Source organism: Lucilia sericata, unplaced genomic scaffold, assembly GCF_015586225.1.
Source record: "Lucilia sericata isolate MDLA Ls3-8-SP2 unplaced genomic scaffold, ASM1558622v1 Contig000644F_arrow, whole genome shotgun sequence".
Classification (NCBI taxonomy): Eukaryota; Metazoa; Arthropoda; class Insecta; order Diptera; family Calliphoridae; genus Lucilia; species Lucilia sericata.
In genome coordinates this window covers 23,689-49,517 of record NW_023994650.1, presented here as the reverse complement: position 1 = coordinate 49,517, position 25,829 = coordinate 23,689, and the positions used below count along the sequence as shown (strand labels likewise).

At 30.7% G+C, this 25,829-nt stretch overlaps 6 protein-coding genes across 9 annotated transcripts; 5 read left to right on the top strand and 1 right to left on the bottom strand.

Annotated features, from left to right (window-relative positions):
* The first annotated feature begins 44 nt into the window (after positions 1–44).
* Positions 45–4,049, top strand: LOC119606997 (zinc finger protein 420-like). The gene is made up of 6 exons (XM_037960684.1): positions 45–695; positions 846–917; positions 982–1,638; positions 1,696–1,788; positions 1,853–2,710; positions 3,045–4,049. Exons 1-6 carry the CDS (start codon positions 220–222, stop codon positions 3,619–3,621), a joined length of 2,733 nt encoding a protein of 910 aa, XP_037816612.1. The 5' UTR covers positions 45–219; the 3' UTR covers positions 3,622–4,049.
* On the top strand, positions 3,948–6,838 carry LOC119606998 (zinc finger protein 883-like). Of its 2 annotated transcripts, none has more exons than XM_037960686.1 (7): positions 3,948–4,083; positions 4,137–4,630; positions 4,694–4,744; positions 4,805–5,170; positions 5,227–5,304; positions 5,362–6,210; positions 6,404–6,772. In XM_037960686.1, exons 2-7 carry the CDS (start codon positions 4,239–4,241, stop codon positions 6,678–6,680), a joined length of 2,013 nt encoding a protein of 670 aa, XP_037816614.1. In that variant the 5' UTR covers positions 3,948–4,083; positions 4,137–4,238; the 3' UTR covers positions 6,681–6,772. The 2 variants fall into 2 exon arrangements, with proteins under 2 accessions (XP_037816614.1, XP_037816615.1); XM_037960687.1 differs by having other exon boundaries at positions 3,981–4,083; positions 4,154–4,630; positions 6,404–6,838.
* A 308-nt stretch (positions 6,839–7,146) lies between these two features.
* On the top strand, positions 7,147–14,090 carry LOC119607005 (zinc finger protein 62 homolog). The gene is made up of 16 exons (XM_037960698.1): positions 7,147–7,250; positions 7,316–7,752; positions 7,821–7,892; positions 7,955–8,317; positions 8,383–8,475; positions 8,533–9,378; positions 9,451–9,723; positions 10,478–11,008; positions 11,082–11,332; positions 11,393–11,951; positions 12,014–12,267; positions 12,395–12,851; positions 12,918–13,025; positions 13,089–13,330; positions 13,396–13,729; positions 13,797–14,090. Exons 2-16 carry the CDS (start codon positions 7,361–7,363, stop codon positions 13,996–13,998), a joined length of 4,977 nt encoding a protein of 1,658 aa, XP_037816626.1. The 5' UTR covers positions 7,147–7,250; positions 7,316–7,360; the 3' UTR covers positions 13,999–14,090.
* Positions 14,091–14,482: 392 nt separating this feature from the next.
* On the bottom strand, positions 14,483–15,213 carry LOC119607003. Its single transcript, XM_037960696.1, has 2 exons — positions 14,977–15,213; positions 14,483–14,914 (listed from the first exon to the last, which is right to left on the bottom strand). Exons 1-2 carry the CDS (start codon positions 15,016–15,018, stop codon positions 14,555–14,557), a joined length of 402 nt encoding a protein of 133 aa, XP_037816624.1. The 5' UTR covers positions 15,019–15,213; the 3' UTR covers positions 14,483–14,554.
* A 538-nt stretch (positions 15,214–15,751) lies between these two features.
* LOC119607004 (zinc finger protein 91-like) lies at positions 15,752–25,800 on the top strand. The gene is made up of 15 exons (XM_037960697.1): positions 15,752–16,355; positions 16,415–16,744; positions 16,804–17,654; positions 17,714–18,050; positions 18,122–18,427; positions 19,520–19,738; positions 19,802–19,930; positions 19,984–20,225; positions 21,129–21,531; positions 21,730–21,878; positions 23,647–24,145; positions 24,198–24,338; positions 24,392–24,978; positions 25,041–25,374; positions 25,434–25,800. Exons 1-15 carry the CDS (start codon positions 15,883–15,885, stop codon positions 25,675–25,677), a joined length of 5,244 nt encoding a protein of 1,747 aa, XP_037816625.1. The 5' UTR covers positions 15,752–15,882; the 3' UTR covers positions 25,678–25,800.
* On the top strand, positions 19,211–20,433 carry LOC119606994. Of its 3 annotated transcripts, none has more exons than XM_037960680.1 (3): positions 19,211–19,738; positions 19,802–19,930; positions 19,984–20,433. In XM_037960680.1, exons 1-3 carry the CDS (start codon positions 19,287–19,289, stop codon positions 20,405–20,407), a joined length of 1,005 nt encoding a protein of 334 aa, XP_037816608.1. In that variant the 5' UTR covers positions 19,211–19,286; the 3' UTR covers positions 20,408–20,433. The 3 variants fall into 3 exon arrangements, with proteins under 3 accessions (XP_037816608.1, XP_037816609.1, XP_037816607.1); XM_037960681.1 differs by having other exon boundaries at positions 19,799–19,930; positions 19,987–20,433; XM_037960679.1 differs by having other exon boundaries at positions 19,799–19,930.
* Positions 25,801–25,829: the final 29 nt, after the last annotated feature.

The following is a 25,829-nucleotide window of genomic DNA, read 5'->3' as shown; positions in this document are numbered from 1 at the left end:
CAATTAGAATTTGTTTTCATTTGTTTGTCGATAATAGTGTTTAGTCTTATTAACCATTGTGATTGATTGCATTTTAGTGAGAAAAAAAAAGAAACATCTGCAATTTTTTGTTGATATCCACAAAATTAATTTTTTTTTGTATAAATTTTACAAATTAGTATTAAATTTAAGTTTAAGCATAATGTTTTAGTTGTTTAGTTAAAAAAAAAAAACAACAAAATGTCTAGTGATTTGTCGGCAAAGTGCCGAACTTGTCTAAGTTCTGCCCATCATTATCATCAATTGTTCGACTATGTGGAGGAGAATTACAAAATCCTAGAAATGTTAGATGGTATAGTGCCCCAAATAGATATTAAGACCACCTCACAATTTTCCACCTTAGTGTGTCAGACCTGTGTGGACAAATTATTGACGGGCTATAAATTTCAACAATTGTGCATTGAGACTAATAATCGTCTGCATGATTTGCTGGGCATTGCTGTTTTTGAGACGCAGCCAAAATTGGAGAAAATCCTGGATCCTTTGACGGGTGAGTCAAGTTTTAAGATGAAACAAGAGCTAGAGGAGGATGCTTGTTTTGAATGTGAAATACAACCGGATGAATTGGAGGGTAACATAGCATCGGATAATGATAATGATTGGGGGCCGGAAGGTGGAGATGATGGTGGTGGTGGTGGTAGTGATACAGATTCTAGGTAAGTGTTTAAAGCGAAAGAATACTGCAGTAATAGGCAGGTGAGTTTTTTAGTTGAATTAGATAAATTGGAGTTCAAATATCATTAAATTTCATCCATATGAGCCTTTCTTAACGTTTATTTTAATAAATCTATATATTTTTTCAACAGCAATGAAAAGCTCTCAGTTTTAAAGGAAAGATCTTCCAAAAAATCACCTTTAAAATTGGAACCTTTTGAAAAGTAAGTTATTTACAAAATATTCCTACTTTAAACAAAAACTCATCAAATTTCTACCTCCCAACAGACCTGGAAAACTAAATCGACTTAAAGGCAGTTTTCCCTGCTCAGAATGTGGTAAAGAGTTTAGCAGTGTAAATCGCCTAAAGCAACATAACGCCATACATGAGAAAAAACGTGGCTATTCATGTGAAATCTGCAATACTCGCTTTACGCTAGAGAAAACTTTAAAAGCTCATATGTTGACACACGCCAATGGTGATATAAAGGCAGCTGACAAAAATGACAGTATTGAAAATAAGGATAATAAAGAGATATCTGAAACCGAAGAGTTTTTAGAGGAAACAAAAACCACTGAAGTTGAAAAGCGGAATACTAATGCAGAAGAAAAGTATTTAGATACGAAGCATATGCTAACATTTAAATGTCCTGATTGTCCTAAAAGTTTTGAGAAGAAAGCCTCCTTCTCAGCGCATTATAAAGTGCATAAGAAAAAGGATTTTATTAAAAACAATAAATGTAAAAAGGTTGAGACTAGTTTAGAGGAAGCTGAAGAGGAATATCCTGTACAGGATTTAGAAGAGGGCACCAGCAATAATGTAGATAAAATAGCTAAGGTGGTGGTAAAGGAAGAAATCGAAATTACACCACAAATCTTTGAAGAACCCATGGATGATTTTGATGCTCAAGGTGAATGGTTTAATAATGATTATGAGGATTCAGAGTAAGTTAATTGCAAACTGTAGTATTTTTTTAGAATAATTTTTTATACTGCTCATAGTGACAATTCGGAAAAGGATCTTTTTGCTAAGCAGGAGCCAAAAGAAACTAAAAATATTGATTTTGTGGATACCGGCATAGGGGAAATAGAAAAGTAAGTTGTATATGCTATATACAAAGAACAACTTAAATGTAAATATTTTTACCACCTCTTTAAGGCCCAATAGCAGCAATAAAAGAAGCGGCAACTTTCCCTGTGAAATGTGCGGCAAAGTATTCGATCGTCCTTATCGTTTGAAACGTCACAGTTCTGTACATTCTCTGACCAGACCACATGAATGTGAAATTTGTAAATATCGTTTTGCCACCGTTAATATCCTAAAAGCTCATCTGTTTCAGCATGAAAATGAAACACAAGGAAATTTCAACTCCCAATCACGTCCAGAAGGCTTTAAGTGTCCCGATTGTCCTAGACGTTTTGAGAAACAAGCCTCTTTATCTGCTCATCGTCAAATACACACACGCAATGCCTCCGAAGCCAACTATCCCTGTATGGTTTGCCAGCGTAATTTTATGTCCGTTAGATCCTTAACCGAACATATCACTAACAAACATCCCGAGGTGGAAAAACACAAGTGTGATCAATGTGATAAAACTTTTGTTTTACATGCCCATCTGGTGGAACATTTAAATCGCCACAAAGGCAATAAGAATCTAGTGTGTCTGATATGTGAAAAGGAGTTTGGTTACACTAATACATTGAAAGAACACATGCGCACCCATAGCGGTGAGAGTCCTTATTTGTGTCCCCAATGTGGTAAAACATTCCGCAGTGCGAGTAATTTACGCCAACATATGGAAAGGCATACGGGTCTGAAGAAATACCAGTGTCCAGAGTGTCCCAGCCGTTTTAACTGTAGATCAGATTTGATAAAACATGCTTCGACACATTCAAATGCTAAGCCTCATGTCTGTGATATATGCGGATCACGTTTTACGAGAGCTTATTCCCTGCAGAAACATAAGCTGCTGCATTCGGGAGAGAGACCGTTTAAGTGTGATCAGTGCAGTATGACGTAAGTACCTATTATTACATAGATTAAGTAATCCAAATAGTTCGACTTGAGTTCAATTTTAATAAAGATTGACTATTTCAAACTGACCAGTTTGCGGGCAATTAAATGCTACCGTAATATTGTAAAGATTAACTATTTCAAGAAGTTACTTGTCTTGGTGAAATGAAAGCTATTCAGTTCTAAAGAGATACATTCATATTTTGAGATTTTATTAAGAAACCAAAGTTTTTATTAAAAAAATACGATTTCTATTACAATGATATAATATGGGAATTGCTCGAAATCTTCCCTATATAAATCTGTGTTATTCAAATGTTTAAACTAACTTTTACAGATTTGCAATAATTTATCATCTCCGTCGTCACATGCGCACTCATACGGGTGAGAAACCCTATAAATGTAAATACTGTGAACGTGCTTATGCCGAAAGTGGAGATTTAACAAAACACTTGAGAACCCATGTAGGCGAAAACACCTACATGTGTGATCAATGTCCCATGGCCTTTAAATATCAAGCGGAATTAAGGCAACATCAATCTCAGCATTATAAAATGGCGCAAAAACTTTTGCAGCAGGCACAAAAAATGTCCGAAGAAGCACAACAACATGAAGCAAACGAACAAATAACTACACCACAGCAAGAGCAAGAGCAAGAGAAACAGCAATTAACACCAACACAACAGCAACCAGCACAGCCACTATTATCATTACAAGAACAACAGCAGCAACATAATCAAATGAAAAATGAACAAATACATAATTTACCCATGGGAATACCCAGTTATCAACACCACTTGCCCTTAATAGATCATAATAACATGGTGGAACAAACAAAACTGGAAGATGTTGTAGCAAGGCAACAACAACAGCATCAACAAGACAATTTAGATTTAAAGAATCTCAGTAATTAAAATTTAGTTTTAGATTTTTAGTTATATATTTAGTTGAAAACATAAGCATTTTACATATAATAATATTATAAGCAGTTAATTAATACAAAATAAATTGTATTTTATAGAAAAAGAACATTTTGAAAAGTGCGCTAAAAAATACTTCATTTAAAAGTCACATGAATACTTATTTTACGACCGAAAGTATGCAAAAAATCATATTTAAAAATCGTTAGAAATAGTGGAACTGTCACATCCAAATTGGCAAATTAGCTTTTTTTTTTTGTCGTTTGTGGTCTTAATTGCAGTTACATGTTCTATTTATTGTGAATTATTTGTTATGTTAGGTGAATATTGTTATATGTCGATAAAACAGTGTTTGTTTACATTTTGCGTTTGATACACAATAATAATTGTATTATTTTTATGTAGAAATAAAAATGAGAATTAAATAATTAATATAATAATGTGTATTACAGTTTAGTAAGTAAAATAAGAAAATAATATATATATTCACTGTTTTTTTTTTTTAATAGAAAATTTATTCCTTTAGTTTGTGCAGACATTTGAAGATTCACATTTGACCCAGCTGGAGCTTGACTATTTACGACCCATATTTAAGAAGATTTTCCACCATCATGGAGTATTCATTTAAAACCTGCCTCACTTGCCTCTGCAATTCCGATGAGGCACACAATCTCAATGAGATACTTTTGGAAAACTTAACAATTTTGGAAATACTGTTTAAAATTGTGCCACCCCTATTGGAAAATCAAATCTTAACACTCACACAATGGATATGTATTGATTGTTTGGATAAATTGGTTTTAGCTTATAAGTTTCATCAACAATGTTTGGAATCGGTCAGTTGTTTAAAACAGGATCAGGGAAATGTTTGCAATATCCCCACCAACATGTTTCCATTCGATGAAATTCCTATGGATATTAAAGAAGATCCCGATAGATCAATATATCAAGGTGAAGCTGAGGCAGACAGAATATGCGTTAAGCAGGAGATTCAGGAAAATAGGTATGTGGGAAAAGACAATAATTGGAAACTATAAAATTATCTATAATTATATTTTTTTTATAGCAATGATAAATTCTATTTGTTAAAAGAAAAATACATGAAAAAATCTTTAAAGTAAGTAATAATAAGTAATTTAATATATTTTGACTAATATGTGTTTATGGAAATGTTTAGACGTAGAAAATTAAAGCAGCCTAAGTGCAATTTTATTTGCCTGCATTGTGCGAAGAGTTTCTGCAGTTTAAAACGTTTGGCGGAGCATAAATTAAAATGTACAAATAATGCTAAAGAAGATGTTCATATAAATAAGAATTCCTATAAATATAAATGTTCTCAATGTCCTAAATCGTTTGAAAAACCAACATCCTTCGCAGCACACTATAGAATACATAAAAGACAGATTGAGCCAAAAAGTACTAAAAGCGACAAAGTTAAGCAGGCTTTGAATGAAGAGGATTGGGAAGAATTAGATGGTTCTATAATTATGGATGAACGAGAATTTTTAACGGAAACTGAGGAGGAGTCTCAAGATGATGAATTGTAAGCAAAATGGTTTGTAACAAAAAAAAAATAATATTTTTAATATTTTTTTCCAGAGACAACTCAAAAGAGACAAAAGAGAAAGAAATAACAAATACTGATTCTGGAAATAGCATCAACAAGAAAGTAAAGAAGTATGTATATTTTTTCATAATAAACTTATTAATATTACATAATGATTTGTTTTTTAGAACCAATGGCAGTAATATAAACAAACTTAAATATGCTTGTGATAAATGCGAAAAAGTATTCAAACGTCCTTATTGTCTAACACGTCACAGTAGGGTGCATTCCGCAGATCGACCTCATGAATGTAAAGTTTGTACATATCGCTTTGCCTGTCTTAACACTCTAAAGATTCATATGTTTAAGCATAAAAAAGAATCAGGCCAATTAGACACACCCACACCCCCTAAGGGCATTAAGTGTCCTGTATGCCCACGACGTTGCCGTAATAGAGGAACACTTGCCATGCATCTGTTAGAACACAAACATAAGAAAAACTATTATTCCTGCATGGTATGTGAGTTCAATTTTACCACCAAAAAAAATTTAACTACTCACACAATCAGCCAACATCCTGAGGTGGAAAAACTTAAATGTGACGAATGTGAAAAGATATTTGTTGTACGCGCCCATCTAGAGGAACACATAAAACGGCATAAAGACCAGGAAAATCTAATATGTTTGATGTGTGATAAAGAATTTCGCAATAATGCGGCTTTAACGGAACACATGCGTATACATAGTACGGAAAATCCCAATCTATGTCCTAAATGTGGTAAAACATTTTGCAGTAAAAGTAGTCTGATTCAACATATGGAACGGCATTTGGATTTGAAGAAATACCAGTGTCCCGAATGTCCCACTCGTTTTAATTGCAAATCGGATGTAAAGAAGCATTTGCCAACGCATTCAAAGGTTAAGGCACATGTCTGCGATATATGTGGGTCAAGTTTTACTCGAGCATGTACCTTAATCAATCACAAAATGACACATTTGGGATTGCGTTCGTTTAAGTGTAGTGAGTGCAGTATGACGTAAGTAATTTTTTTAAGTTGAAAATTTTTTTAATAAAAGTGGCGGTTCACACAGGAAAACTTTTGATTTTGTGTGTGTGGGAGAAAGATATGGTTGATATTTTGTTCTCTTTTTCTCACACACAGAAACAAAAGTTTCCTAAAAAAAGTTTCCGGCAAAAACTAAACAACCTATAAAATCTGTATATTACAGTTTCACAGCACGTAAAACTATGTTACGTCACATGCGTACCCATACTGGGGAGAAACCCTACAAATGTAAATATTGTGAACGGGCCTATGCTCAAAGTAACGACTTAACAAAACACTTGAGAACACATATCGGTGAGAATACCTATATGTGTGAACAATGTCCTATGTCGTTTAAATTTTATGGCGAATTAAAAAACCACAAAATTGAACATTTTAAAAAGGCGGAAGCGGAAAAATCTAATCTAGAACAAGAACAACAAAAAGATGCTGCAACATAATTAATATTAAGAAATATACATATGTATAAAATTTGCAAAGTTTTTATAAAAAATATTTAATACATTTATTTAAATGTATTATTACAATTAGGATTTACTATATTTTATATTATTGCGATCTTTTTAAAGATAAAGAAATATATTTGTTTACCTTTATTTCCAGTTATAACTATTGTGATTGCTAAACATTATTGATACATGTTAGACGATAACGCAGTTGTTTTATTTGTTTAATATTGTTTACCGGTGATAAATCCTATAAATGTTAATACTTTGAACCAAGGCGTTAAGTATACCGTGCTTTGGACGATCTTATGCCGAAGCACTTGAGAAACATACATCAAAAAACACCTAAATATGTGTCAATGTCACATCTTTTAAAAAAACGCTTGTCGTTTGTGGTCTTAATTGTAATAATGCTGTATTTATTGTGAATTATATATGATATGTATATAAATAATGGTTATAGGTCGATAAAAGAGTGTTTGTTTACATTTTGTGTTTGACACAATAAAATTTTATTATTTTCAATTGGAGAAATTAAAATGCCATTTAGTAAATAAAAGGCTGGTAAATATAGGAAAAGATTCGTTTATTTATTTACTATTTTTCTAAGTAAAAAGTTATTGCTTTAGTTTTTTACAGATGTGTTTAGTTTTTTAAGATAATTTTCCTTCATCATGGAGTCTTCGCCTAAAACCTGTCTCACCTGTCTTTGTAATACCGATGAGGCACACAACCTCAATGGGATACTTTTGGAAAACTTAACAATTTTGGAAATACTGTTTAAAATTGTGCCACCCCTATTGGAAAATCAAATCTTAACACTCACACAATGGATATGTATTGATTGTTTGGATAAATTGGTTTTAGCTTATAAGTTTCATCAACAATGTTTGGAATCGGTCAGTTGTTTAAAACAGGATCAACAAAATGTTTGCAATCTCACCACCAACATGTATCCATTTGATGAAATTCCTATGGATTTTAAAGAAGATCCCGATAGACCATTTTATCAAGGTGAAGCTGAGGCGGATCGAATAAGTGTTAAGCAGGAGATTCTGGAAAATAGGTATGTAGGAAAATATTCAATAATTGGACTTTAATTCCATTATTAATTATGTTATGTTTTATTGGTAGCAATGATAAATTATCTTTGTTAAAAGAAAAATATATGAAAAAATCTTCCTTAAAGGTGGACAATTTAAAAAAGTAAGTTTATTTCTTTAAATACATATAATTTAATACATTTTAACTAAAACGAAAATGTTTAGACTCAGAAAATTGAAGCAGCTTAAGGGCAAGTTTACTTGCCTGCAGTGTGCCAAGGGTTTCAGCAGTTTTAAACGTTTGAAGGAACATAATTTAAAACATAAAAATTTTGATAAAGAAGATGTTCAAAATAACAAAATCTCCTTAATATATAAATGTTATCAATGTCCTAAAGCGTTTGAAAAACCAACCTCCTTAGCAGCTCACTGCAGAATACATAAAAGAAAGATTAAGACAAAAAGTGCTAAAAGCGATAAAGTTAAGCAGTCTTTGAAAGAAGAGGATTTGGAAAAGGTTGATAGTTCTATAGTTAAGGATGAACATGAAACGGAAACGGAGGAAGAGGATTCTCAAGATGATGAATTGTAAGCAAAATGTATTTTAAATAAAAATATATTAATTATATAAATTTTTTTCATGTTTTTGTCAGAGACCATTTAGAAGAGAAGTTATTTGATAAAACAAAAGGAAAATATACAACAAATAACAATTCTGCAGATAGCAGCAATGAGGATGAAGAAAAGTAGTTTTTTTTTTATAAAAAAACTTATTATTTTCTAATATTTTGTTTTTTTTTTAGACCTAATAGTAGTAAAATAAACAAACTAATTTATGCTTGTGATAAATGCGACAAAGTATTCAAACGTCCTTATTGTCTAAGACGTCACAATAGGGTGCATGCCGCCGAGCGCCCTCATGAATGTAAAGTTTGTACATATCGTTTTGCCAGTCTTAATATTTTAAAGATTCACATGTTTAAGCACAAAAAAGAATCGGGTCAATTAGACACACCCACCCCTAAAGGCATTAAATGTCCGGAATGTCCTAGACGTTGCCGTAATCAAAACACCCTTGCCGTTCATCTGCTAGAGCACAAACGCAAAAGAAAGGATTATCCCTGCATGGTATGCCAGCACAACTTTACCTCCGTAAAAACTCTAACAGTTCACATAATCACCAAACATCCTGAGGTGGAGCAACTTAAATGTGACGAATGTGAAAAGACATTTGTTGTACGCGCCCATCTAGAGGAACACATAAAACGGCACAAAGACCAGGAAAATCTAATATGTTTGGTATGTGAAAGAGAATTTCCCAATAATGCAGTTTTAAGGGAGCACATGCGTATACATAGCAGTGAAAATCCGTATCTATGTCCGAAATGTGGTAAAACATTTAGCAGTAACAGTTGTTTGCATCAGCATATGGAACGACATTTGGGATTGAAGAAACATCAATGTCCCGAATGTCCCATGCGTTTTAATTGTAGATCGGATATAAAGAAGCATATGTCAACGCATTTAAAGGTTAAGCCACATGTCTGCGATACTTGTGGGGCACGTTTTACCCGATCATATTCCCTAATCAATCACAAAATATCACATTCCGGACTGCGTTCGTTTAAGTGCAATCAGTGCAGTATGACGTAAGTAATTTTAAAAGTTTTTCTTAAATTATAATGGAATTAAATTCGTTCTATGGAATGATAATTTTACAGTTTCTCAGTACGTAATTCTATGCTACGTCACATGCGTACCCATACTGGGGAGAAACCCTACAAATGTAAATATTGTGAAAGGGCCTATGCCCAAAGTGGCGACTTAACAAAACACTTGAGAACACATATCGGTGAGAATACCTATATGTGTGAACAATGTCCTATGTCGTTTAAATTTTATGGCGAATTAAAAAAACATAAAATTGAACATTTTAAAAAGGCGGAAGCGGAAAAAGCTAACCTAGAACAAGAACAACAAAAAGATGCTGCAACATAATTAAAATTAAGAAATAATTATAAAATTTGCAATTTATTATTAAAGTTATTATAAAAAAACAGTAATATAAATATAAACAATAATACACATTTAATTATTAATGTATTAATATTTAAAATTTTCATAATTTTTTTGAAAATATGTACATGTAAACAAAATTTGTTTACTTTTATATGCTGACATAACTATTGTGAATGAATGTTATTACAAAACATGTTCAACGATAAGACAGTGTTTTATTTACTATGCCTTTTTCACATTATTTTTATAAAATCAAAGCTAAAAATAATTTTTTTTATTTATTTTATTGCCTTATGTATTATGTTACAAGTATAGATTTTAAATATTATATTTTTGTCATTTTAGCGGATATTTAAAATGAAAACAAGTATTTGTTTACTTTTTTGTCTACACAATAATAACGATTGTGAATGCTTAACATTATTGACATATGTTTAACGATAAGGCAGTATTTTTATTTGTTTAATATTTTTGTTTACATTGGATTTTTTACAATTCTTCGTATATATTTAACAATTTTATTAATTTTCTGCCAGAAAAGAAAAGGTTTATTAGTTTTTAATATATTTATTTAACTATTTAATCATTTCTCTAGCGAGAAATATTAAAAAAGTATAATTATTTTTATTTCTTTAACAGCTATAGACATTTCGTTTAGTTAGATGGTCCACAGAGCTTGGTTTAGCTTCTTCTATGGAATTAGATGTGATTAAAATGTTTCTAGTTTTAATTAACTAAAGTGAAAAGGAATTATATTAATTACTTTATTACAATTATGGATTGTATAACAAAAACCTGTTTAACTTGTCTGGGTACCACAAATGAGGCAAGTAATCTACAGGATACTCTCCAAGATAATCTTAAAATATTGGAAATAATCTATAAAATTGTGCCCGTACTGCTGGAAAATCAAGAATTGACACTGCCCGAATGGATATGTGCAACATGTTTGGACAAACTTGTTATTTCATACAACTTTCAAAAGCAATGTTTAGACGCCATACAAAATTTATATAAATTAGAGGAAAATACTGAAGATGTGGCAAAAAAAGAAAATTTTGAAGATATATATAAGCAGGAGTTGCTACAAGAAGATAATGAAGATTCAATGGAATCTTTTCATGATAATAAAATACAATTTGAGGAATTCGCCCTAGATTCTAAACCCGAAAATGAAGAGGATTTAGAAATGCCATTTTATCCAAATGATGATAAGCAGGAAGATAGTTCACAGGATTATTTAGAAGATAATGAAAGTGGGTAAGTGTAAAACTAATTTTTGTTTTATTTAAAAAGTTTTTGAGATAAATATTTATAAAATAAAAAATTTCAGCGAAAGTGAAAACAAACTAATAACTGATTCCCTACCACCTTATGAAACTGCTTCGCTACAATGTAAAAAGTGTAAACAAATCTTTAAAACTCATCAGGGTTTAACTTCTCACAAAACTAGAGTACATATAAGGAAATATTTATATAATTGTAAAAAATGTTATAGAGGTTTCGATTCTCAGGAACAATACACTAAACATTGTAATCGCCATTTGGGTATAAAAGCTTTTAAATGTCCCAAATGTGATAAAGGTATGAAAACTAAGTTTTGGTTTCTCCTAAGCTTTCCTAACTTTTTAAACTTTGTTTTAGTCTTTGATGCAAATAGCACGCTAAATCAACATTTAATTTCCCACTCCCAAGAGACTCCATATCTATGTACTATTTGCGGCAAAAGTTTTAATCGTTCGGGTTCTTTAAAACAACATATACTAAGACATGGCAATGTAAAACCATTTAAATGTTCTATATGTTCGAAAAGTTTTAAATGTCTGCCAGATCAGTTAAAACACATGTATATACATAAGAAAAAACGTAATCAGTGTAATCTTTGTGGTGTAAGGTTAGCCTCCTTAACAGCTATGGCAACGCATAAACTACTACATACAGGAGCGAAACAAACACAGGATATAAATACAAACGAAGCATTAAGTAAAGCTAATGAAAATGTGGGTTTGGAAAATGTTTCTAAAGAGGAAGGATCTCAAATAGAATTCAAACAGGAAGCTAAGGATAATGAACTTTTAGAACAGCAAGTACACAGTGAGAATGATGATGACACTATGGGTTCTCCATGTGAAGATAAACAGGAACAAGACAACCCTCTTGAAGTAAATAGAATAAGTAACAAATTGGAAAATCAAGTAAAGGAGTAAGTGAAAATTTATAACATTATTTTCGGTTTTTTCGTAATATTTTCCAAATTTTTTTTAGATCTCAATGTTTTCGTATACAAGAACTTAATAATGACAGAACTAACTCATCGGAATCAAATCAATGTAAAGAATGTAAAAGAATATTTAAAAATTCTCATGGCTTAAGTGTACATTATAAGAAGAAACATTTAAAAACTCATTTATATAATTGTGATAAATGTGACAAAGGTTTTGATGCCGAAGAATTCTATATCAAACATTATAATCTTCATTTGGGCATAAAACCTTTTAAGTGCAATCAATGTGAAAAAAGTAAGTAAAATATTGAAACAAGTATATAATAGTGTAGTCTCTAGACTAAATTGTAGCCTATAGTATGCACTTTAGACTAGTTTAAAACTGGAATGGAAAATTTATGACTTCTTTTATATTTCTCTAGCTTTCGAAAACAGATATTGCTATAACCAGCATTTAATTACCCATTCTGAAGACTCACAATTTCCTTGTAAAATTTGTGGCAAAAGTTTTCGACGTAAGGGTATTTTAAAGCAACATCACCAGAGAGCGCATACTGGTGAAAAACCCTTTAAATGTAAATATTGTAGTAGAACCTTTAGTCTGGCATGTGATATGAAAATGCATAGAAAACGTATACATAAGGATATACAATCTGATGAAAGTGATGATGAAGATTTATGGTTGGAAAATCCTTTTAAAGAATTACAACAGCAAGATGTTACAAAACCGAAAGCTGGGGAACATAAGCCGCAGGAAAATGAATCGTTTAGCAATGATAATGGTACTTTGATAACTGTAAGCGATAACAGGGAAGTAGTTGAAACACAGCATATAAGAGAAGACTCTTTTAATGAGATATTGGAACTTAACAAAGACAGGTAATTGAAAAACTTGAAATAATGCCAATTCTTGAACGCTACTAATCAGGAAGCTGAACATTTTAGCAATGACGAAGTTACTTTGCTTAATTTAAATGAAAATAAGGAAGTAGTTGAACAACAGGAACCTGAAGAAGATTCTTTAAATGATATATTGGAACTAAATAAAAGCGAGTAAGTGAAAAAAAGCTAAAAGTAACATAAATTGTAACGTCACTAAGAATCTTTTTTTTTCAGAATTGAAGAAAATCTACTGATAGAGCTAAAAACTCCAGTAATAAAAAATCAATGTAAAATATGTAAACATGTATTTAGGACATCACAAGGTCTAGCCTCACACAGAACTAAAGCACATATAAAAACATATCAGTACAATTGTGATAAATGTTATAAAGGTTTTGATTCGAAGGAAAACTACAAAAAGCATGTTGATCGTCATTTAGGTGTAAAAGCGTTTAAATGTCCTCAATGCAATAAAGGTAACTTTTTCTTTAAATGCCTAATCAATTCAAAATTTTCTTTAATTTTAACTTTTAACTTTCAGCTTTTGATTCGACCGGTACTTTAAATCAACATTTAATCTGTCATTCGAATGAGACACCTCATTTGTGTACGATATGTGGCAAAAGTTTTAATCGTGCGGGTAGTTTAAAACAACATACCCTAAGACATGGCACTGAAAAAACATTTAAATGTTCCTTATGTCCCAAAAGTTTTAAATGTCTACCCGATCAGATTTCTCATATGTATAAACATAATGGCAGACGTTATGTGTGTAATATTTGCGGTGCTAGTTTATCCACCTCTTCATCTTTGGCAAGTCATAAGCTAATACATACCGGTGAAAGACCCTATAAATGTGATCAGTGTGATAAAAGGTATTAAAATTTAAAACCTATACATATACAAAGTTTTTGTAATTTTCTCTTTTTTTTTTAATTTCAGCTTTAATATTTCATCTAATCTGCATGTTCATAAAAGAATACATACTGGCGAAAAGCCTTATAGCTGTCCATATTGTGAGAAAACTTTCCGCCAAAGTAATGATCGTAATAAACATGCCACACGTGTACATAGAAAAGAAATAGCTGAAGCAAAAGCTGCATCAAAAGTAGATGATAATGTAGAGCAGAATGTTTCTAGTTAGAAGAAGAAATATTTAAAATAAACGGATCTACTAAAGGTACTACTAAGTTTTTTGGTAAGTGAGTGATTAGAATATCTGGTAGATAACTGATATATTCAAAAGTTTTTCTTTAAACTAAATATAAAAATGCAATTAATTACTGTTCTCAATATAAAATGACAAATGGCGGAAAAACGTCTTTCCAAATGAATCTTAAAAAACTGTAGTGCAAAGTCTAGTCTATGGTCTAGTCTATAGTCAAGTCTATATTCCAGTCTATAGTCTAGTCTAATCTACAGTCTAGTCTATAATCTAGCCTATTGTCAATTATACAGTCTTGTATATAGTCTAGTCTACTTTATAGTCTAGTCTATTATCAAGTCTATATTCTAGTCTATAGTCTATCATACAGTCTAGTCTGTCTACTTGATACTCTATATAAATTTAAAACATGACGCTATTTTACTTTGAAAACACAACTTTATTAAAAAATTATATAAAAATTATCTCCAAATGAAAATTTATTAGCAAAATCCATTATTCAAGTTCAAATCTTTTCATTTCCCATAACTTTAACTTAATAATCCTTGCTGGAATGTCTTCTATGAGCACTATTGGCAGTATGACGTTCGGAATTTTCAGCAGAAGCAATCAATTGCATAACTTGTCCAGTGGCACGACCCACACAATGTTTATCCAGTTCACGGCCATTTGGTTTTAAGCATTTTTCCAATTTTTCTTCGGCCAATTTGAAAAGTCTAGTTTTCAAGTGAGCCATATCGGACAAAACATCCGAATTCTTTATACGATGTGTAACTTTAGTTTTAAACGAACTGGCGCCGGGCAAAGAGGCCACCGAAGATTGCCATTGATAATGATGAGAAAAAGATGATTGTCTGCTATCTTCTTCCGAGGAATCCAAATAGTTGGCATAGCCCTAATAAAATAAAAAAAACTTAAATTTTCTTATAAAGAAAAATTAATTTCGTGGAAAGTTACCTGAGCCGCAAGAGCCAAAATTAGTATAACGAATAATTTCATTTTTAGTAGTTGACTTTTTCTTTTGAACGTAGAGTTGTTACTACATATTGGTTATAGAAATTGTTGGGCTTTTTATAGAAATAATTCATGATTAGTTGCTAAAGAAAATTGCGTTAAATCAGCAATTTCAAGCTTATCTTCTTATAAAAGTGTTTAGTTTGATTTGTAGTTTATAGTTTAAATATTAATCTTTTGTTGGGTTATTGAACTTTTGTTTTAGATTAAATAGTTTATAAACAATTAGAAATTTCCATCTGAAATCAGACATTTTTATACTAAATTGAAAATTCCTATGAAAATTTAAAAATTGTATTCCAAAATAGTTTTTTTTTTTTCAAATTTTTATTCAAAATTGGAACTTTCTTGTTAAAATTGTAAATTTCTACAACAAATTTTCTAGGAAATTAAAAATTTTTAGTTCGAGAAGAAAATTTTTATTCAAAAATGAAAATGTTTATGTTTAAAAATTGAAATTTTCTATGCCAAGTTAACATTTCTATTTTACTCGAAATTGTAAAATTTTTATTACAAAAATAATATTTCTATTTGAAATTTAATCTTCAAAATAAACAATTTTATACATTTTCTAATTAAAATTTTTAAAATGTTTACTTAAAAAAGGGATTTCTTATATTCTCCCACAATTTCCTCTTAAATAAATTATCCGGTAACCCTGTCTTATCTGATGAATGACACTCGCGATGACAACAAAAAGTTTGGCATTATTGTCGATAAAACAGTTTACTATTGTTTACATATCTTAAGGGTAGAGAAAAATTACAAACATTTATAGTAATTTCTATAATTAATTAGTTTTTAAACGCAAAATTTACACAAAATTTCCAACACAAAGTCTTACTAATTATGTTAATAATCGAAATATATGGACGGGTGTGTCGAGTGTGTATGTGTAAATCGAATAATTTGCATAGTTTAAATGACAGCACCGAAGAGTGTCTAACCATGAATGAAATGTTGACGAAAACTGTCTCCGGCATACATGCCAACATCGAATTTCCAGTGCCTCAAGAAATTTGTGATTTATGCATGGAGCATTTACAGATCGCCTATAGATTCCAACAGCTGTGCATGAACACCAATGAACAAATGCAAAAAATATGGGAACAGTCGCAAAAGGCAGAGGTTAAGCAGCAGTCCTTAACAGGAGAAGCAGAGAATGAAGAAGATGAACCAGATCCCATTAAGGTGGAATATGATATGGTGGAGGGGGAGGAGCAAAAATTTGATAATGTTGAAATGTTAGAAGATTTTGAAAATGTGGAAAATGGTCAGAAATGGGAAAATGATACAGATGAGGCTCCGGATAGGGATGAATTGTAAGTTTTTATTGTAAGAATATAATGTAAATTATTTGAACTATATAAAATATTTCTAGGGCCTGTCAAGATACTTCGTTAAAATCAAGTTCTTCATCTTCCGGCCGACTAGGCGCTACTCGCTTTTCCTGCTTAGAATGTAAGGAATCATTTGCAAAACATTCTCAATTAAAACGTCATCGTCGTAAACATGAGTCAACGCATCCCTTTGATTGTCAAAAGTGTACACAACGTTTTAAAAGTAAATCCCTGTTGGCAAAACATTCAAAAAGCTGTAAAAAAGACAAATGTCCAATGGTGGGTAAAAGTGATAGCGAGGATGAGGACGATGAGGATGATGACGATGTACCTCTAAGTACTTTAAAGAAAACAGAAAGTGATAATGAAAGGTAGGTGGAGATTTTTTTTTAGAAAATTAAAAGTTTTCCTACATTTTCCTTTTATACAGTGACGTCTCCAAGGAAAATAATAAAAAGAAACAAAAATCCTTAAAAAGTGAGAAAAAGACTCCTTACCATTGTTCCAAGTGCAATAGCTATTTCAAATATAGTTATCAGCAGACAAAACATCGTTGCAGTGATGAAGATAATGAAGGACATAAATGTGAAGTTTGTAACAAGACTTTTAGCACAGAAAACATGTTGAAAAAACACATGAGTAGCAAACATAAAGACAAGAAAAACAAAACAGAGAAAAAGACTTTAGACAAAAGTAAAGTCTCCGATGAAGAGGATGGTGATGAGGAATTCAAACCCGAAGAAGTTGATATGGATCAAGACAATGATAATTGGAATGATCAAGGCGAATCCTCAGATGATAGCGACTCTGATTATGCAGAGAAAGAAAAAACTGCAGCCAAGGCTAAACCAGAGCCCTTAGAAAATCAATACAAATGTAAGGAATGTTTTGCTTCATTCAGATTTGAAAAGCAACTTGCTAGGCATATGAAAAAACACACCGAAGCCCATCGTTTTATATGTGTTTTGTGTTGGGATCGTTTCAAGTATCCGCACATGCTGCAGAAACACATGCAAAAACATCACCCGGAGGATAATCCTAATCCCAAAGTGGCCGAGACCAAACCGGAAAATGTAGAAAAGACACACGTTTGCAGTTATTGTCCATCGGCCTATTCAAATGTGGGCGGTTTGGCTCAACATATGAGTAAGAAACATCCCGAAATTAAACCTTTCAAGTGTGACAAATGCGATAAGACATTTGTGGTCGAGGAACATTTGAAAATACACACAAATCGTCATATGGGTATTAAAAACTTTAAATGTGATCTTTGTGATAAATGTAAGAGCAAAGTTTTTTTTTAAATTTCAATTTTTCATTAATTTTCTAAAAATTTTCAGCATTTTCATTTAAGTTTGCCATGAAACAGCATATGCGCATACACACTGGAGATTTGAATTATTTGTGCACCTTGTGTGGCAAGAAATTCTATAGACCCAGTAATTTGCGCCAGCATATGCAACGTCATGGTGATGATAAGCCCTATACATGTCCTCACTGTCCCAAACGTTTCAAATGTCCCTCGGATCGTTATATACATTTAATGTCTCATCAAGAGGGTAAAAATCATGTTTGTCAGACTTGTGGCGCCAGATTTTCTCGAGTGGATACTTTACATCAGCATCAAATTTTACATACGGGAGAAAAACGCTATAAATGTGACCAATGTCCCATGGCGTAAGTTTTCATGACATTTTTTTCGATAAACAAAATAGTTGTTTTCATTTGGAATATTTTTCTTTCTCTAGCTTCCCCCGTTTAATGAATTTAAATCGTCACTTACGCACTCATACCGGTGAAAAACCCTACAAATGTAAATTTTGCGAAAAAGCCTATGCCCAGAGTAATGATTTAAATAAACATTTACGCACCCATGTAGGAGAGAATACCTATATGTGTACCCAGTGTCCGGCTGCGTATAAATATCAAGCGGACTTAAGAAATCATGAATGGGAACATTATCGTCTACAAAAGGAGGCCGAACAAAAGGCTAAAGATGAAGCGACTGCCTTAAAAACGAAAGAAGAACAAACTGTTATGGAAGTTAATGTATAAAAAATATATATTATTTATTATATATTATAATAACTATTTACATTTAAGGATATATTATAACAAAACATACACATACTCTACAGGCTTATAAAAAAGGATTTTTATTTTAGAATAAAAAAAATATATTATTAATTATAAAGACCTTTACTTAATAATATTAAATACTGATTAAACAAAAGTAGTAGTTTTTCTGCTAAAAATTTATATATTTAAATAGAATTGTGAAAAACAAAATTTTTGGCAAATTTAAGTTTGTTGTAAACAAGCTAACCATTTTCAGTACATGTCGTTAATTTAAATGTAAACAGTCGATAATAGCGTTATCACAAATTTGTAAACAAATGTTCATATTTTGAAGTTTTGAGATTTTCTAAAATTAACACTAATTAAATTAAATAAAAGCATCTTGTGCTTATCATTTTATTGCTGTGATTTAACATAAAGAATCAGTAATGTGTTTTTAACTGTTTTGTGTTAACACTAACACCAGTATTTGTAATAGACAAAAAAGATAATGCCGTGTTCAAAAAGTTTACAAGAAATTAATATCTTATGTAACACAATTGCAAGTAAAAAAATTCCATAAGCCTTAATTAATATTAAAATATATTTTTTATGTAAAATTATCAATTTTTCTCTATAAAAAGCAATATAATTAATATCATAATATCATATGGTTGTATCATGATTAATATGAAAACAATGATATAGAGTATAGTGTTAACCATTTGCAGTACATTAAAATTATTTAAATGTTAACAGTGATAATACTGTAACCAGTATTTGTTGGTAGAAAAAAATCTATTCTATTTTTTTCAAACAAAATTTTTTTTTTATAATAATTCAGTTTAACTGAAAATGGCGTCGCATCCATTTGGTCGTGTTTGTCGCACTTGTTTAAAACATCCCAGAAATATGCAAAAATTAAGCAATTTATTGGAAAATGGGACGAAAATCGAAGATATCCTTAAACAAACTATACCCAATTTCGAACTAAAAGTGCAGGGCATGCCGCAGCCTGAAGAAATATGTAAAACTTGTCTTAATAAATTAAAAAAATCCTATGATTTTGTACAAATATGCCAAAACAGCAATAAGGAATTGGAAAATATCTGGAAACTACAGGAGCAGGAAAGATCCCAAGAAAACATTACAGAGGATGTTCCAGATGTTAAGGTAAAAGAAGAGTTGTCCAGAACCTCTAATAAAGGTCCCACAAAAGACATTGAAAAACCAAATGAAAGTGATGCGGAAGACAATAGCAGCTCGGAATATTCTTGGCCTATTCTAGAAGAATATGGTGTTGAAAGGTAGGGTTTGAACTTTGACATATGTATAAAGATTTTTATGTTGAAATTTTAATTTGAAAGTAGTTGCACTGATATAAGTTCCACACAAGCCTCTGAAGATACAAAACTTGAAATTGAAAATTCAAATGAGAACGAAGACACTAGCAGCTCGGAGGATTCTTGGGCTTTTCAAGATAAAAATAATAGCGAAAGGTATGTTTTAAAACTTACATATTTAAAGATTTTTTTTAAATTTAATTTTAAAGCAGTAGCAGTGAAAATGATACAACAGCTTCACCACCAACTAAAAAAACCTTATTAACTAAACATTTGGCGAATGAATTTGCTTGTCATATGTGTAGCTATCGTTTTTCTACCGAAAGAAAACTAATGAACCACTTAATTTGGATACACAAATTTAAAGCCAGTAATTTACATAAGGGACACTATGACTGTGAATACTGTTCCTTTAAATTTTATGAAAAAATGGAATGGGCCAATCATGACTGTATGAAAATAAAAGGAAATCGAAAATTGTGTAGCTTTTATTTTGATGCTTGGCCACGAAAGAATCAATTTAATGAAGGACCCTTTATATGTAAATATTGTTCATTAAAATTTTATGAAAAATCGGATTTGTATGATCATGGTTGTTATATGAAAGCAAAAAAACAAAAGCGTCGGCTTTAAAAATAAAAGCAAAATAAACTCTTAAATACCAATAAATACGTGGTAATTAAAACAAATAATCTTTATTTTAAAATTAATAAATAAAAGCTTTAAGAAATAGTTTGAAATAAAAAATAAAGTTTTTTTTCTTTAAAAAAAAGTTCATTTAAAGAAATTTTCCCAAATATAGAAAATTTCAAGTTCGTTGGGTTAGTACGACAAACGTGCTAACCATTTTTAGTATATGGCGGTAATTTAAATGTAAACAATCGATAATGCAGTTTTCACAAGTGTAAAGAAAAACTATTTTTAAACTTTACAAACGTGTTAACCATTTTTAGTACACGACGGTAATTTAAATGTAAACAATCGATAATGCAGTTTTCACAAGTGAAAAAAAATTATTTTTAAACTTTACAAAATATAAAAAAGTAAATAATTTGTCTATAATTAGTAATTTATAATACTTTAATACGCATTGAAAACGATTTTGTGCTAACCATTTTCAGGACTTTGCAAATAGTAAACTGTCGATAATGTTTTACCTAAAAAAAGTATAGAATTAAAAACAGTAAAAAGGGTTTTGTGTTAACCATTAGCAGTATATTAAGATAATTAAATGTAAACAGTGATAATATGGTAGCAACATAACTGTTGTCTGAAAAAAATATTTTTTGCAAACAAAATTTTTTTGTAAATAATTCAGTTTAACAAAAAATGGCGTCGTTTCCAATGGCTCAAGTTTGTCGTACATGTTTAAAACCTTCGGAAAATATGCAAAATTTAAGCAATTTATTGGAAAATGGGACCAAAATCGAAGATATCCTTAAACAAACTATACCCAGTTTTGAACTTAAAATGGTGGGACTCCAGCTGCCTGAAGAAATATGTAAATCGTGTCTAAATAAACTAAAAGAATCTTTCAATTTTATACAAATGTGTCAAGAAAACAATAAGGAATTGCAAAACTTATGGAAACTTCAGGAGCAAGAAATTAAGAGATCCCCTAAAGACTTTACCCAGAATATATTAGAAGTTAATTTTACACCAGAACTGAACGAAGAAATCTACTTTACTGTTAACCTCGATGTAGGTACTCCACAAGTCATTGAGGAAATTACAGTTGAAACTGAAAACCCCAATAAGTGTCAAGCAGCATCTACGATTTAAGTTCGCCACAAGCATTTGAAGAGATAAAACTTGAAATTGAACAACCAAATGAAAGTCAGACGGAAGATACTAGCAGCTCGGATGATTATTGGCCTTTTCAATATAAAAATGAAAACGAAAGGTAATTTTTTAAAATTCTTTAATGGTTTTTATATGAAAATTTAATTTTAAAGCAGTAGCAGTGAAAATAATACAACTGTTTCATCAACAACTTCAAGCGAGGATACTGTCGATGAATTAGCTTGTCATATGTGTAGTTATCGTTTTTCTACTGAAAGAAATCTTAAATATCACTTAATAGGAACACACAAATTTAAAGCCAGTAATTTACATAAGGGATACTATGAATGTGAATACTGTTCATTTACTTTTTATGAGAAATCAGATTGGGCTGACCATGAATGTATGAAAATAAGAGGGAATAGGAAATTGTGTAGCTTTTATTTTGCTGCTTGGCCGCGAAAATATCAATATGATAAATGGCCTTATGTGTGTAAACATTGTTCCTTTAAATTTTATGAAAAATCGGAATTGTATGATCATGATTGTTATATGCAACCAAAAAGACTGAAGCGTCATTGGCCTTAAAAGTAAAAGTAGAATAAACTGTTTTGGAAGTTAATGTATAGAAATTCCAAAAAATTTTAAAATCAATAAATAAAAACCTTTAAAAAATAACTCAAAACTAAAAAATAAAAATGTTTTCTTTAAAAGAGTTCAATTATTAACCATTTTTTATAAATTTAGAAATTTCAATTTCGTTGGTTAATAGACAAACCGTGCTAATCATTTCCAGTACATGATGTAAACAATCGATAATACAGTTTTTACAAATGTATATAAAAATCAGTGTACACTAAACAGGTATATGCAATCGAACAGCTGATAATTTTTTTGTTTTCTTATTTGTATACCTTCTCTGTCAAAATATGTTTGTTTATTTGAAACGAAATAAAATTTTAATAATAAAAAATTTTAAATGTTTAGTTTGTAAAATAATAATATTGTTTGTACAAAAAATACATTTCAACCATCTTCCGCATTGCGCCCTTTGTGAGGTCCGCTGTCTTTAGCCAAACTTCATCCGTTTAGAATAGAACTTTAATGGCACAAATCAGGTCATTCCAGATATCAACTATCCCCCGTATTGCGCACGTTCTGTTGTCTTTAGCCACACTTTGGTAGCCACAACACAACTTTATTGGCACAAATCAGGCCAATTCAGATATCAACAATCTTTAGTATTGCGCCCGTTGCCTGGCCCACTTTTGTTTGCCAAACTTTTGTAGCTAAAGATACAAATTTAGTGGCACAAATCAAGTTATTCCAAAATCTTGCTTTTGCCAAGTCCTCTGCCAATTCCTTTGTAATATTTACCAATAGCATCCAGCTTAATATAAGTATATAAACATGCATATCCCTTAAAATTCCATTTAAAATCACTGCATGTTTTTTGAAATAAAATTAAGAATTTTTTTTAAAAGACAAACATCAAAAAGTATTTTTATTTATTTTGACATTGAGCTCATACAATTACAAAAACAAAATACATGTTAATTTTGTATTGTGTAGTGATGCATACACCTGTTTAGTGTACCCTGATAAAAATGAATTTATTATTTAAAGGAATAATGAAAACTTCTCTATAAACTTTACAAACTATAAAAAATTAAATGCTTTTCTATAATTAGAAATTAAAAATACTTAAATAGACAATAAATATAAATTTGTGCTAACCATTTTTAGTATTTTGCAAAAAGTAAACAGTTGATAATGTTGTTCATTAATAATAGACAAGGATAATAAATCATTGTACAAAAGCTTATAAAAATGTATTTATGTAAAATTTTTTTTATATATAATCAAACATTTTTCTCCATAAATAAATTAATATGTACCTATAATAACAGTAAAAAGTTTTTGTGGTTACCATTTGCAGTACATTACGATAAGAAAATGCAAATGGTCGATAATACTGTAACTACAGCTGTTGGAGAAGAGATATATTTATTATTATTTTTTTTTTTTTTTTGCAAACAAACATAAAATCTTAATATTAAAATTTTTATAAATAATTCAGTTTAATTAAAAAATGGCATCGCTACCAATAGTTAGCGTTTGTCGCACTTGTTTAAAACATTCCAAAAATATGCCAAAATTAAGTGATTTATTTGAAAATGGCAAAAAAATTGAAGATATCCTTAAACAAACCATACCAGAGTTTGTGGTAAAAATTGGGGGACTACCGTTGCCTGAAGAAATATGTAAACAGTGTCTTAATAAACTAAAAAAATCCCATGATTTTGTACAAACATATCATAAAAGCAATAAAGAATTGCAAAATATTTGGAAACAACAAATGGAGAATGTGGAAAGCTCCACTGAAGACATTCCCAAGGATATTTTAGAAATTAATTTTAAACCAGAACTAGAAGAAGTAATCAGTTTTACTGTTACTACCGACATAAGTTCAACACAAGCCTTTGAAGAGATAAAACTTGAAATGGAACAACTGAATGAGAGTCAAAAGGAAAATATTAGCAACTCGGAGTTATATAGACCCTTTCAAGATAAAAATGATAACGAAAGGTAGGTTTTAAACTTATTTAAAGGCTGTTTAGGTTAAATTTTAATATTAAAGCCGTAACAGTGCTATAAATCCTGCACAAGCCTTTGAAGAGGCAAAACTTGAAATAGAAGAAGCACATGAGAGTCAAATGGAAAAAAACATCAGCAGCTCGGAGGAGTGTAGGCCTTTTCAGGATAAAAATAATGGTGAAAGGTAGGATCTTAAACTAATTTAAAGGCCTTTTATGTTAAAATTTAATATTAAAGCAGTAGCAGTGAGAATGATATTACAGATTCACCAACAACTAAAAAAACCAAAAGAATTTATCGCCAAAAAGCCACTACAAAACGTTCAAATACCAAAACATGTCTACATTGCAATGAAAAGTTTAGCAGCAGAACACATTTAACTAAACATTTGGATGTACACGATCCAGTCTATGAATTTGCTTGCCATTTGTGTAGCTATCGTTATTCTACTGAAAGAAAACTAAAAAATCACTTAAAATGGACACACAAAATTAAAGCCAGACATTTAGATAAGGGACACTATGTCTGTGAATACTGTTCAATTAAATTTTATGAAAAAATCGAATGGTCTAATCATGATTGTATGAAAATAAAACGGAATAGAAAATTATGTAGCTTTTATTTTGATGATTGCCCACGAAAAAACCAAAATGGTAAAGGAACCTATGATGAATTAAAAACTCACATGGATGTTAAATATCCAGCTGAGTTAGATTTCAAATGCCCTACTTGTGAACAAACTTTTTCTGAAGAAATCCAGCTGAAATATCATATTAATGAACATATGGGCTATAAGAAATTAACTTGTAATTTATGTGAGAAGAGTAAGTTAGTTTTCAAGCTAAAATTTTCATGGGTGATTAAATAACAATAAAATTTGTTTTAGCTTTTATCACTAGCTTGGCCCTAAGAGATCATAAAGTTAATCATGCTGGTAAAGAACAATTTCTATGTCCCCACTGTGGCAAATCTTTTAAAACAGCGAATATTTTACGTTTGCATGTACTAAGACATGGTGAGAGAAAATACTCTTGTGCGGAATGTCCCATGAAGTTTTATGTTCAATCCAAACTGAACGAACATATGAGCGTACACACTAAACTAAAACCTTATGTTTGTAATATTTGCGATAAAACATTTGCTCGTCCTTCATCATTAAAAGCCCATAAGTTTATACATACCGGAAAAAGACCTTTCCTATGTGATTTATGTAATATAAGGTAACATGTTTTAATTATATTTTGAAAAATCTTTAATTGTTATCAAAACAAATTTTTAGCTTTGCCTTTAAACGTCACTTGAAGAGGCATAAAATCACTCATACTGGGGAAAAACCTTATGCCTGCACCTATTGTGATCGTGCTTATGCTTCCAGTGGTGATTTAGTTAAACACTTACGTTCGCATGTGGGTGAAAAAACCTATTTTTGTGATCAATGCCCCGAGGCTTTCAAATATTCCATTGAACTTAAGGATCATAAGCTTAAACATTATAAAGAAAATTTACAAGAAAATAACGATTAAAAAAATCAAACTTCTTTAACGGCTGCAAGGTTTCATTGACACTTTATTTTAAGTTATATGTAAAGTTGTGTGTTTATAACTAAACAAAGAAAATTTTATTGAAATTATGAAATTGCAAATCTATATGGTTTGAGCGTTTTCATTTCTTGAAC

Bases quoted from the DNA above. Each gene is read 5' to 3' on its own strand.
- LOC119606997 (XM_037960684.1), top strand. From the start codon at position 220: ATGTCTAGTGATTTGTCGGCAAAGTGCCGAACTTGTCTAAGTTCTGCC. The intron at 696-845 runs GTAAGTGTTTAA...TTTTTTCAACAG, and splicing joins GGTAGTGATACAGATTCTAG to CAATGAAAAGCTCTCAGTTT. The intron at 2,711-3,044 runs GTAAGTACCTAT...TAACTTTTACAG, and splicing joins TGTGATCAGTGCAGTATGAC to ATTTGCAATAATTTATCATC.
- LOC119606998 (XM_037960687.1), top strand. From the start codon at position 4,239: ATGGAGTATTCATTTAAAACCTGCCTCACTTGCCTCTGCAATTCCGAT. The intron at 4,745-4,804 runs GTAAGTAATAAT...GGAAATGTTTAG, and splicing joins TACATGAAAAAATCTTTAAA to ACGTAGAAAATTAAAGCAGC. The intron at 5,171-5,226 runs GTAAGCAAAATG...ATTTTTTTCCAG, and splicing joins GAGTCTCAAGATGATGAATT to AGACAACTCAAAAGAGACAA.
- LOC119607005 (XM_037960698.1), top strand. From the start codon at position 7,361: ATGGAGTCTTCGCCTAAAACCTGTCTCACCTGTCTTTGTAATACCGAT. The intron at 8,318-8,382 runs GTAAGCAAAATG...TGTTTTTGTCAG, and splicing joins GATTCTCAAGATGATGAATT to AGACCATTTAGAAGAGAAGT. The intron at 9,724-10,477 runs ATAATTAAAATT...TTTCTAGTTTTA, and splicing joins CAACAAAAAGATGCTGCAAC to ATTAACTAAAGTGAAAAGGA.
- LOC119607003 (XM_037960696.1), bottom strand. From the start codon at position 15,018: ATGAAATTATTCGTTATACTAATTTTGGCTCTTGCGGCTCAG. The intron at 14,915-14,976 runs GTAACTTTCCAC...TTATTTTATTAG, and splicing joins TTTTGGCTCTTGCGGCTCAG to GGCTATGCCAACTATTTGGA.
- LOC119607004 (XM_037960697.1), top strand. From the start codon at position 15,883: ATGTTAATAATCGAAATATATGGACGGGTGTGTCGAGTGTGTATGTGT. The intron at 18,428-19,519 runs AAAAATATATAT...ATGCCAAAACAG, and splicing joins GTTATGGAAGTTAATGTATA to CAATAAGGAATTGGAAAATA. The intron at 21,879-23,646 runs GTAATTTACATA...AGTTTAATTAAA, and splicing joins AACACACAAATTTAAAGCCA to AAATGGCATCGCTACCAATA.
- LOC119606994 (XM_037960679.1), top strand. From the start codon at position 19,287: ATGGCGTCGCATCCATTTGGTCGTGTTTGTCGCACTTGTTTAAAACAT. The intron at 19,739-19,798 runs GTAGGGTTTGAA...TTAATTTGAAAG, and splicing joins GAAGAATATGGTGTTGAAAG to TAGTTGCACTGATATAAGTT. The intron at 19,931-19,983 runs GTATGTTTTAAA...TTAATTTTAAAG, and splicing joins GATAAAAATAATAGCGAAAG to CAGTAGCAGTGAAAATGATA.